At 38.5% G+C, this 12610-nt stretch overlaps 1 protein-coding gene across 6 annotated transcripts; it reads right to left on the minus strand.

The window, feature by feature from the left end:
• Positions 1-2111: 2111 nt before the first annotated feature.
• On the minus strand, positions 2112-8910 carry zgc:100920 (uncharacterized protein LOC445241 homolog). 6 transcript variants are annotated; one of them, XR_005207155.1, is made up of 9 exons: positions 8811-8895; positions 8643-8715; positions 7504-7641; positions 6215-6295; positions 4878-5075; positions 3090-3150; positions 2880-2907; positions 2672-2742; positions 2112-2554 (listed from the first exon to the last, which is right to left on the minus strand). XR_005207155.1 is itself a non-coding variant. In XM_037771655.1 (8 exons), the coding sequence occupies exons 2-7, from the start codon at positions 8694-8696 to the stop codon at positions 2687-2689; spliced, it is 588 nt and encodes a 195-aa protein (XP_037627583.1). In that variant the 5' UTR covers positions 8697-8715; positions 8870-8910; the 3' UTR covers positions 2112-2554; positions 2672-2686. The 6 variants fall into 6 exon arrangements, 5 of the variants coding, with proteins under 5 accessions (XP_037627583.1, XP_037627580.1, XP_037627584.1 ...); XM_037771655.1 differs by lacking the exon at positions 2880-2907 and having other exon boundaries at positions 8870-8910; XM_037771652.1 differs by lacking the exon at positions 2880-2907.
• Between the last annotated feature and the right edge of the window lie 3700 nt (positions 8911-12610).

Raw genomic sequence — 12610 nt, forward strand, 5'->3', positions numbered from 1 at the left:
TCACATTTCTTTTTTATTTATTTAAAGGGACTATTTGTAACTTTCAGAAATGCTTCTTAACAGCGACACCTGTGGCCGTGAAATCAACGAAAGTCAGCGTCGGGCTCGTGCTTGCTCGCTCTCAATATACCTGAACGAGCATCGCTCAAAACAGTGAGGCGACACACGTCAGCTAAAACCACAATATCACTCTATATTTCAGCTGCTTGGCAGTAATGTTAGCTGACCAGAGGAAGGTCTCTCCATGAACATGATTTAGATCTGATCCTAGTGTTGGCTTTTCCTGCCTAAGTGCTGGTTGAAGCAGCGGGGCTCTGCAGCGTGTCTCCTCTGCTCTCTCCGCCCGCAGCCGGAGAGAGCAGAGGAGACACCGGCACCCGGTCGGTAACGAGAAGACTACGTAAATCTCTGTAGAGCTCTGTCACTTCACAAGACATGGAAAACCTCTGTTTGTCTGGAGGAGCTGCAGCAGTTATTTCTGCACAAACGTCCCCTGTGCATTCTCTAGGTATTCTCAGAGCTAAACTAACTCTTCTGCAGTGTGGAGTGAACGCGCGTTCACGTCTAGAGGTGGAGCGAGCTGAGCTGTCTGAGTGAAGGCGAGCAGGCAGAGGAGGAGAGTACAGCGGCTACACGTGAACGCGCATATGCGAGCGCGCATGTGTGACGACCCGCTACATTTATGCGCGTACAAAGTTACAAATAGTCCCTTTAAGAAATTACTGTTTATTTATATATATATAATAATATATAAATCACCTTTCTTTTTTATTTATTTCATTTGATACTGGTTATCTTGTATTAAATTATATGTATTCTCTCTGTGAGATCTTGTATGTTTTTTGTGTTTGTTCAATAAATAATGTTGACATATTTACCTTACATTTACTGACTAAAAAAAACAGCTTCAAAAAGCTTCATTCATTTTCTAATTAAAGTGACTGTTTGTAATTTCTTATATGTATAAATCAATCCTGGTCGGTGTCCCATGCGCGCTCGCGTGTGGCTATGCTGTTCAGACTCAGACTCCAACACAAACTACACGGAAGCACCAAAACCGCAAAGTTATATCTATTGAAGCCCGTCTTGCAAAACAGCGTTGGCCTCGGTCGTAGTATGCGGGGGAGACCGAACCTTTGGTCTCCAGGGCCTTTGGTCTCTGCCTGCCTGCCTGCCTGTCTGCCTTCACTCAGCTCGTTCCACCTCACGTTCATGCACGCACACTACACACTGCAGCAGAGTTAGTAGCTCTGAGAATATGTAGTGAATGTACAGTGGATGTTTGTGCAGAAATAACTGCTGCAGCTCCTCTAGACCAACAGAGTTTTTCCGTGTCTTGTGAAGTGACGGGGCTCCGCAGAGAGAAACGGTATCGTGTCCGATCGCGGTTGCGAGGCTGAAGCAGGAAAAGCCAACACTAGGATCAGAAGTGATTCATGGAGAGACCTTCGTCTGGTCAGCTAACATTACTGCCAAGCAGGTGAAATACAGAGTGATATTGTGGTCTTAGCTGACGTGTGTCACCTCACTGTGTTGAGTGATGCTCGTTCCTGTCTATTTAGAGCGAGCAAGCGCGAGCAACAGGACGCTGACTTTCGTTGACTTAACGGCCACAGGTGTCGCTGTTAACAAGCATTTCTGATTCTTATGAACAGTCCCTTTAAATTATATGTATTTTCTCTGTGAGATATTGTATGTTTTTTGTGTTCAATAAATAATGTTGAAATATGTACATTACATGTACTGACTAAAAAAACACAGCTTCAAATAGCTTCATTAATTTTCGAATTAACGAAGCTTTTTAAAAGTATATAATCACTGCCCTAAGCTTGTACAACTGTGGCAGTGCTCTATTTTTGAACCTACGGTTAATTTATTTGTCATTTTACAACACAATATACGGTGTAGCCCCTTCACACTACACACATAGAACATATACAAATATTTAAATTAGAATAGAATAAAATGAAATTAAACAAAATATATAGTTACTTATACAAATCTTTATATACATATAGCTTCATACAGAGATGGACGACAGCAAAAGTTTTGGTACATTATGTGCAAAAGATGGAAATTATCAGAAGTATGGGGAAAAAAATCAGCATTTCTTAGTCTTATAAATGTTTAATAATGAAGAAAAAAAATGTGTGCAATATACCACAATACAAGCTGTTTTGTGAGCGTGGTTTATTTCACTGAATTATATAATACACTACACAAGTTGGAGTGGTCACTTTTTCTCACTGAAATGACACATTATTAATAAATTATACATTTTACAAAACGTGAAAAGATCTGCTAGGCCTACTTATTTACATCTTAGTGCTTCTTATCTAGTGATTTCTGTCTCTTTCGTGCACACACACACACACACACACACACACAGAGGTAGATTTAAATCTAGATTTACAGCATTTGAGGTCTGAGGAAAAACACATCATGAACAGGCCTGCATGTTGAAGATAGATGACAGTCTTCAAAGTTCTCTCCCCTGCTGCTAGGTTCCTTCTCGGCTTTCCTCAACCACTTTACTTGTGTGGTTATTTATAATCTAGGCAAAAATATAGAAAAATACATTGTGTATGAGATATTCAACAAATAAGATGGACAATGACACAGATAGAATGGGTGGAAAATAAGAGGTAATTGCAATCACGCCTGAACCTACCGGCAGGTCTTTACACTAGAAGAGCAACTGAGAGGGTTTGGATGGATGATGAAATACACCAATGAAATTAACTAAAATATAAAAGAACATAAATAAATGAATCAAAACAAATCAACCTGAGTGTAAATGACAAAAAAAACAAAATGTGATGGCAAATGTTGTAGAAAGCATTCTTTTATACTTTAAGGGGATGAAATACTTAAAATACCTTTAAAAATGGATAATGTATTTCTCAGCTAACAAAAAAGAGAAGAAAAATAAGAAACAAGATATTTCCACTCAAATCATTCTTGCTATATTACTCAAGTACAAGTGAGGAGAAAAATATGAGAAATACATTATAAATTGTTTGTTTTTTTTACCAAAAAAAGTGATATTTATGAGTGTATCATTGATCAGGAGCTGATCACATACTTACAGCTGTCTTCTTCATCTGAGAAAGTGCTGACGACGTAGCAGGCATAAACAAATCCCGGAAGCTACAGGAATTAAAACAAACGTATAGAAGTGAATCACATGAAGTAAAAAGGTGTGTTTATAAATTGTCCTCAATTTTCTTTTTTTATGTTTTAAAAGCACATTATTCATCACAAAGCCTACTTTAGAAAAAATCACTTGATGGTGATAACATGAAAGATTTCACAGAAGACATTTTGACATGTCACAGCAGGAAAAACACAGGTGCAAATAATAAAAATGAATGATTTTAGCTGCTTTCTTAATGTTATTGATAACACCTGTGCAACATGTCTTTGTATGAAAGGCCTGTTGTGTTTGCAGATCTACAGTCTCATATGTGCAATGAGAGAAAACTCAAATTTGCACTTACTTGTACAAAGAAACGTCATGTGATCTGATTTTCATCTAAAGAAGTTGACAATGGGAACTCAAACAGGGAGTTTCTTGCAGTAACATCAAAAAATCATGAACAAAATGTTTCGCAAATGGTGTCTGGAATAATTGACCCTAATGTATATAAAAAATAATATAAAACTGAGAAGAACAGCGTGGTGGCCTTTTTGTATTGATTCGACAGAAAAACAACTTCATTCAAGGCAGTCACCCTTTGTAGTGTAAGATACAACCGTTTGCTGCTTTCTTAAGTAAATAGTCTTGCAAATATAAAGCGCTTTTCTAGTCTTCCGACCTCTCAGAGCGCTTTACACTACGTGTCACACACATTCATACACTGATGGCAGAGGCTGCCATACAAGGTGCCAACCTGCATGACAGGATATAAGCTAAATACTCATTTACACACCGATGGTACAGCCTTCGGGAGCAATTTGGGGTTCAGTGTGTTGCTCAAGGACACTTGGACATGTGGACTGGAGGAGCCAGGGATCGAACCACCGATTATCTGATTGACGGACAACAGCTGCCCCATCTTTATATGTAAAAACTGAACAGAACGGTCACAAGACTTTTTAGATTCTTAGATTGTTGTTTAGATAGGCTATTTATTTATGATTAGTTTCACATATAGTTTTTTAGGCTTACAGCTTTTGAATGGTTTTAGTTTTATGACAATCTGTTGATCTGGGTGGTGAGCTGCTGCATACAATTGCCCTTACTGGACTAAAACTCTTTGACTCCCACTGTAATATCTATTTTAAACAAGGCCAAATAGACTGTCACTACTTTTTAATGCAGTTTTGCAAACTTGCTCATGTTGATTGATTGATTCAATCTTAAATCTTAAATAAAGTTGCATTGAATTGAGAAAACTCTGATTACACAAACAGTACAGAAGAGAGGCAAAGCCAATATGCACATTTAGGATGATACAAAAACCTGATATGACTTCACACGCTGCATCACTATCTGCCACGATCTAGAAGCTACACGATGTCAGTTAATTAAACGTATACATGATAACAGAAAGTCGAGGCTGAGAAGCTCAGCAGCACACTAACTACCTCTAGACGTTGGTGTGATAACATGGTGCCATTTTTAAATATTCCAGGCCTGTTTTCCAATTTAGAGTTGCTGTTGCTAAGCAACAGTCCATTCCTGTGTGTGCAGATGCATATTTATTGATATTAAAACAATATTAAATGTTAAATATTCTTTTCAATTGAAGTTTTAGAAGCATAATCGAGTCATTCTGTTGCTATTTTCACTTGTTTAAATAATATGTGTTTACCTAAACCACAAACGTGATGAATGAGTTTCTCAGTAATGTGTGACAGTGACAGAGACTCACTGATACGAGGAGCTGGACGACGCAGTGCAGGATTTCGATGTACTGATATTCAAGCCAGCAGCTCAGCACCGTGGTCAGCTCGGGGTTTCTCTGGTTCTGCCATCCAGCGGAGGGAAGGCCCTCGCTCTCACACCGCGGCCCATTGTCCTTCCACCACGAGTGATGCGACGACACTCCCAGGGAGAGGATGTCACCGTCCTGCAGAAGAGATTTTAACTTTAACTTTTCAGCTATTTCTGCTTTATTATACTGTGTGCAGTAGAAAGTGTAAAATCCTGCTAAAAATAAGATGGGAGAGAAATCTGACCTGCAACAAGGATCAGGTGTAATGTGAACATGATATGGTTCAGTATGTGATTCACTTCCTGTCCGGGGCCATTACTAACGATTATCTTCATTATCGACTAAGCTATCCATTTTTCATTTCATTTTAAAACGGCAGAGCAATGAAAGACATCACGGGTTGTGAGCCTGAGGACAAACAGCAATAAAAAAGCATTAAAAAAAACAGAAACAATAAAAGAAACAAGTTAAAAAAAAAAATATTCTTCATATATAACCTATTTTTTAAAAGTGAATACTAATTTCTGATGGCTCCGGTTATTCTCTGAATTCTTGCAGAATTATGTCTTGGCAAAAGAGTGAATACGGGAGAAGGCAATTATATAACTGACAGAACAGAATAAAACCTATAAATGCTGTATAATTATACTTTACATTGTGAAAACACAACACAGTGATGAGACAAAGGGTAAATGTTTAAGATACATATTATAAGCTCAATTGTAGAGTCTAACCGTTGTTGGATCAATAATAAAACATCAGCAAATAAAGACAAATGCCCAACAGAAGTTATCATCAGACCCCAGAGATGTTTTAAAACTACTTCTTCAGGCTGACTATCTGGAAATTTAAAAAGAACATGTATTTATTTACAGCTTAATGATTAAAAAACTTTGTATTTTCGAGCCAAAACCAGCAAATGTTTCATATTTTTACTTTTACTATTTTTACTACTGCTTACTACCACAGGTACAACTGCCACCACTTTTACTAATATTACTAATCATAATTAACTAACACTAATCATTTTTGTCTTAATATTGCCATCATCATCATCAATAAAGAACAAAAAGCCAATTCAATGTGTTTTCCAGTGCAGATAGGAGACATAAACTTCATGACACTACATATTCTGTGACTGAGAACAGAAACCGACTGTAAACTGATCATGTGACTGCAGGTCCTGAGACGTGAAGAGAGCTGTACACTGTGTTTAGGAGCCGAAGCTGTTCGGGTCTCTAATTATCTGACTCTTATGTGACCATTAGACTGACCTTTGAAAGGCCTCCCAAATCCAAGTAGAGACAGCTGACAAAGACATTCCAGCCGACCCACAACAACGTCCACAGCAGGTACTGAGGAAACAATACACTGTTAAAGGAAATGAAGTGTAGCGTCAGGGCTCCTTTTTTTTCTTACAAATGTCCTAATTCTGGATGACACAAGTGTATAAAGATAAATGTGAGGTATGACAAAGACAAATATTTCTGTTACAAACAACTATGTGTATATTTTTTATAACCTTTATCTAAATGTTGCCTTTTTGTTCCTGTGAAAGACCAGATAGTATCTCTACTTCAGGCCCACTTGAGGGTGATGCTAATGATTGTTGTTATTGTTAATATTGTTGTTTTTCTTAGTATAACACAGCTTTCACATTGTCATTAACATGCGCTGCCAACACGCACACAGACATTACACAAACACATCTCAGATATCAAATCAATAATACGCTACTTTACGCTGCATATCACAGCAGCTGTTTTCTCTTGACTACATGTTTTTTTTAAATCATATTTTTTCATGTCCTACTTACATGTCACAGGGGGGGTCACTGTTTGATGTACATTTTAAAGGAATAGTTTGACATTTTGGGAAATGCATTTTTTGCAGAGAGTTAGGTAAGAAGATTGATACCACTCTCGTGTCTGTGGGTTAAATATGTGGTTTTACAAAGGGTCATGTGCCAGACACCGATACTTCGGTACTAAGTTGATGCCACAATTCTGAAAACCGTGTGTAGCTTCCATCAGGACTCGAGACTAACGGCGTCCTGGGGATGATAGAAAAAGGGGAATTCTAATGTTATCTCGATGTGTTCAAATGTAATCTTGTAAAATGTAGTTCATGGTGAGAAACTTTAAAAAATATAGTTGTTTGAAGGAGATGTTTTCACAGCAATATAAAATAAACAATAGAGAGGGAATTATGACCTGTTTAATTTCATAACAAAAACCAGTATGCAAACGTATTAAAGGAGTGTATGTTGAAGTATATGGGATTTATTGTTTTACTTCTGTTTTTTACCGTGGTATCGAGAATCGTGGAATTTCACTGGTATCGAATACTATGTTTTTGGTATCGTGACATCCCTAGTACAGACATGAGAGAGGTATAAATCTTTTCATCCAACTCTTGGAAAGAATAAGTGAATAAGTGTATTTCCCAAAAGGTCAAACTCCTCCAACAAGGGAAACATTGGCATAAACCAACATTCAGCATTCAACGCTTTAACACAAACTTTTTTTGCAAGCTCAAAAAGAATATCAGACAGTTTCCTCACCACGATAACGTAGCGTGATCTGTACTGGATGACACCAAACAGGCCCAGGATGACCATGATGATGTGGAAGAAGTTGATCGTGATGGGAGCCCACTGGTAGCCGAGGAAGTCAAACACCTGCCTCTCCAGCGCAGTGATCTGGACGGGTCAAGACACAGAAATGATGACTTCTAAAAGACATTTATTACACCAGTCTGTGTCAGGTGGCACTCTGCTGCCCTGACTTGTTAGATGTGATCTCTTGCTTGTGAATCCCACAAGGTTGTATTTTTTATTCTTATATGTTGTCAAGGCGACTGAGCCGTGGGGGACAAAGACAGACAGAGCTGGTTGTGGTGTGATGTCCTCTGAGGCCCGAGCCCCAGGCAGTCATGAAGGGGGGCAGGGTGGGAAAGGACAAAGTGGGTGCAGCTCTTCATTGTGGTGGTTGTAGTGGTGGGCGGTCACTGCTTTTCATAAGCACCTCCAACTACAACAAGCCTACTATTATATATTAACATGGTTCACAAAATAGATAGAATAGTTTATTAGGGTTGCAACTAACAATTAGGTACAGTGTCAACTCATCTGCCAAGGATCTGTTCTATAAAATGTCAGAAAGTAATGAAAAATGCTCAGCGTAATCTCCCAGAGCTCAAGGTGGCGGCTTCAAATTGCTTGTTTTGTCTGAATAACAGTCAAAAACACAAATATGATCAATTTATTTTAACGGAACAACAATAAAACCTGCAAAATTGACATTTAAGAAGCTGGAAGCACCTCTAACTTCTTGTGTTTTATTTTAGTTTGCAGCTGGTGCAGAAACCTGAATTAATAATGGCAATGTGAATGGAAGGTCATCAAATATAACAGCAAATAATTTGTTTATTTAAGTATATAATATTGTAGCCTAAAGTCTAAATGTAAGTTTCTTTTTATTGTCAGAAAAAAATATTAAACATGAGCACTTCAAAGCACCAACGAATAAACTTTATTTTATGATAAACAACAAGTCTTTTCAGATATTGAATTCATTAAAAATGTAGCTTTTACTTGTAATTTTTAGCGTTTATTTTCATTAGTTGTAATTTAGAAGTATCACCAGAGGGAAAAGATAGTAAGCAGATGTGTGGAAGCATCATGAGAGAAAAACATCTTACCAGCTGCAGACAACACAAGAGGATCAGCATGCATCGAGCCGAGCAGCAGCCCATCTTCCTCTCCTCTCTGGCTCTGATGGTGATGAAGATGATGGTGATGAAGATGTGGATAACAACAGTGAATTAATTTTAATTTTTTTTTTAATTGCTCAAACACAAGCATCAAACCTGCGGAGCTTTAGGTCCATCATCTCCAGACATGAGAGGAAACGCACAGTGCACTTTACCTCAGGAGGAGGACACGGAGGCTGTTCCTGAGAGGGACTACACAGCAGGGGGGAGGGGAGCTGTATGAGGGGCGATTAGTGCCACAACAAGCAGAAGAAGGGAAATCCTGAGGGACAAAGTCATGCCTCTGGATGCTGTGAGGCTTTTCAAATGCACAATAATGTCTGTGATGATCAGTGAAATTGACAGTTTAAAAAAATAAATAAATAAATGTAGTGGAAATTTTGATCAAATTTCCAAAAAATCTGGAAATTCATTCACTACTGTTGTCATGTGAATCTTAGGAGCTGAGTTCATCAAGACAAAGAGTTGGTGGTGCTAATTCTCCAGGTGGATGCCGTTAAAAAACACTGCAGAAGAAGAGGTTGTTATTAAAGACGTAGGCTAATTAAAGGGACTGTTTGTAAGAATCAGAAATGCTTGTTAACAGCGACATCTTAAAACAGTGAGGCGACACACGTCAGCTAAAACCACAATATCACTCTATATTTCACCTGCTTGGCAGTAATGTTAGCTGACCAGATGAAGGTCTCTCCATGAATCAATGCTGATCCTAGTGTTGGCTTTTCCTGCCTCAGCCTCCCGACCGCGGCCGAATGGAGACACCGGCACGATAATGTTTCTCGCTGGGGAGCCCCGTCACTTAACAAGACAAGGAAACCTCTGTTGGTCTGGAGGAGCTGCAGCAGTTATTTCTGCACAAACGTCCACTGTACATTCACTAGATATTCTCAGAGCTACGAAGTCTTCTGCAGTGTGTAGTGTGCACACATACACGTGAGGTGGAGCGAGCTGAGTGAAGGCAAACAGGCAGGCAGAGGAGCAGAGGAGCAGAGTACAGCAGAGTCTCCCCCGCGTCCTCCGACCGTGGCCAACGCTGTTTTGCAATACGGGCTTCACTAGATATAACTTTGCGGTTTTGGTGCTTCCACGTAGTTTGTGTTGGAGTATGAGTCTGAACAGCGTAGCCAAATGCGAGCGCGCATATACGAACGTGCATGGGAAACTGACCCAGGTGATTTATACGTGTTAAAAGTTACAAACAGTCCCTTTAATCAAATTTCCAGACAATCTGGAAAGAAAATGGAAATTCATTCACTACTGTTGTCATGTGAATCTTAGGAGCTGAGTGCATCGAAACAAAGAGTTGGTGGTGCTAATTCTCCAGTTGGGTGCCGTTAAAAAACACTGCAGAAGAAGAGGTCGTAATTAAAGACGTAGGCTAATTAAAGGAGTGCCAGTCAAACTTCAAACAGTGGGAAAACATGATGGAAATGTGCATCTCTTAAGTGACACAAACTTTGTGGACGTCATGGTTTATTCGCAAACTCTGTTTGCGTTGTCACATTTTGTTTTTAGCGATAAAAATATTGCAATATTTCGACTTTTTAAAAAAAAAATTATTTCCAACTCAAGTTTCCACTCACGTTTTTTACAGTAATGCCCAAATTGAAAATGAGCAGCAACAACAAGAGCAAAACAAAAAGCAGGTGGATGGAAATTTATGAATTGAGTGTTGGAATATGTTTTACACTTTCCCTTAACCTGCTTAGTTTATTAAGGCTATTTGGGTGTTTTTTATTTTTGTGCAGTTCATGATTCGCTACATTTCCTAGAAAGTGGAAACTAGAGCTAAAAAAATAAATTAATCAGTCAATCAAAAGAAAACTAACCTGTAACAATTTTGATAATCGATTCATTCATTCATGTAAAATGCCAAACATTCTCTGGTTCCAGTTTCTTGAACTTAACGTGTTTGAGTTTTGGACTTTTGGTCAAAGAAAACAAGCAATTTGAAGATGTCCCCTTGGGTTCTTTGAACTTGTGATGTGCGTTTGTCTCTATTGTTTGACATTGTATAAACTAAACGATTAATGGATTAACCAAAGAAATAATTGCCAGAAAAAAAGCTGTGTGGTTAAGGTTAGCGAAGGATGGTGGTCATGGTTAAAAGAAACGAATGTTGACTGTTGGTAGGAAACTGGAAACAAACATTCATTCAACCTGACCTCCTTTTTCTGTGGACTTTGTGGCTCCATAACAACATCACACTACTTCTTCTTTTGCCGAGAGGACTGTTGCTGTCATTTTTCTTAGCAGGACAGTTTGGGGCTGGACCGCAGAGGGCCAGCCCTACAAAAGTCTGTGACTGACTAAGTGATGAAGTTACTCGATTGGTCGGCCGAGTGTTGGAGTTTCCTCATTGGCCGCTAAGGCGGGAACAGTCCATTATGCAAATGAACCCGTCCAGCGCGACACGTCCGGCACATGAAACTTGGACCAAGCTGTCAAACTAGGTGATGTTCTAAAACGATATGAGATTCAGCAGTGGCATGGCCTATTTCTTGCTTAAATTGTTTTCGGAAATAGATTTTGGTGGATTGATTAGACGGAATAAGTTTACGAGCAGGCCGCCATGTTGTTTCCTGTTTGAAACAGCAAGCATAAAACCAAGGACCAATCAGGTGCTTTCCACGATAACATACGTCACCGCTTGAACGGCCAGTTGAGTGGAACAGCGCGTCCACCAGTGTCCTCATGACCACTGACTATTTTTATAACAATTTAGCCACAAATTCACAGACTGAGTATACACAGTCCAGCCATATAGGCTTCTTATCTTCAAAACACCTCTTCCTATGTGATTCTCCTGTTTCTCCCTCCTGTGTGGCACGGATTGACCCTCATACAGCAACACCGTCTCCTGCACCGTGATAGGCGGATGCTCTCCTGCAGTGCTCTGGAGAGGCTAGTAGGTGGAGGTAGAGAGCGGTGGAGGTGTGTTGGCTGTAAAAGGTGTGTGTGAGTGGCAAGGTTAAAACACACACATTAAGATAAGATAAGATAAGATATTCCTTTATTAGTCCCCCATTGGGGAAATATGCAGTGTACAGCAGCAAAGGTGATAGTGCAAAAAACAAGATGCATCAGCTAACACAGTAAAAAAAAAAAAGAGCTAAACAATGTGTAACAAAATATGAACCATTTAAATAGAAGGAAGTATAAAAATAGGAGCAGTATATACAGTATTGACAATAAACAGACTATTAACAAAATTGCACAAGTGGAAAATGATATTGCACAGTGAGAATGAAATGAAATTCCACCTGAAAATATCAGGTTATTGTCAGTTTATGTGGTCTACTGGCCTACTTTTATATTTGTTTACAACATTTAGACTTAAAATGTAGATAAATAAGATACCTGTCAGACATTATGATAGGCTATTATTAGTTTAACTCTCTAGAATAACTTGCATGAAAGTGGAAAAAACATATTATGGGGTCACACTATTGGCAGTGGCTCTTTTAGGGGTCCAATGCAGTGTCACTATAAAAACTCATTAAAGAGATCAACACTGTTAAGAATTTCCCAGTAAAATAACAGTAAAGAACTGGCAGCAGGGTTGCCTTTATGTTACTGTAAAATTAACATTATTATACTGTCGCTGAAATTCACAGCTTTGTACTGTTAATGAAAAATACAGTTTGAACGTTTTTTTTTTATTAATTTCACAGTATTTTACAGTTAATTTACTGTTTAAAGATACATTATATAGCTGTTTTTCACCTTTCTTTTACATTATCTCACTGATTTGTTTTAATGCACTATTTAGGTTGTATTTTTTACATACATTTTAATAAACATTATTTTTTGCCTAGATGAATAGACTTAGCAGGTTACAGACATAGGAATAGTCACACTAAATACAATTAAAGGCACTTATAATAGAAAAAGGC

This window comes from Sebastes umbrosus, chromosome 6 (assembly GCF_015220745.1).
Source record: "Sebastes umbrosus isolate fSebUmb1 chromosome 6, fSebUmb1.pri, whole genome shotgun sequence".
Lineage (NCBI taxonomy): Eukaryota > Metazoa > Chordata > Actinopteri > Perciformes > Sebastidae > Sebastes > Sebastes umbrosus.

Excerpts from the sequence above, each read along its gene's own strand:
- zgc:100920 (XM_037771652.1), bottom strand. The coding sequence starts at position 8,833 with ATGATGGACCTAAAGCTCCGCAG. Across the intron at positions 6,296-7,503 it reads GATCACGCTACGTTATCGTG|TACCTGCTGTGGACGTTGTT; the intron begins GTGAGGAAACTG and ends TTGTTTCCTCAG. Across the intron at positions 5,076-6,214 it reads ATTTGGGAGGCCTTTCAAAG|GACGGTGACATCCTCTCCCT; the intron begins GTCAGTCTAATG and ends TCTCTTCTGCAG.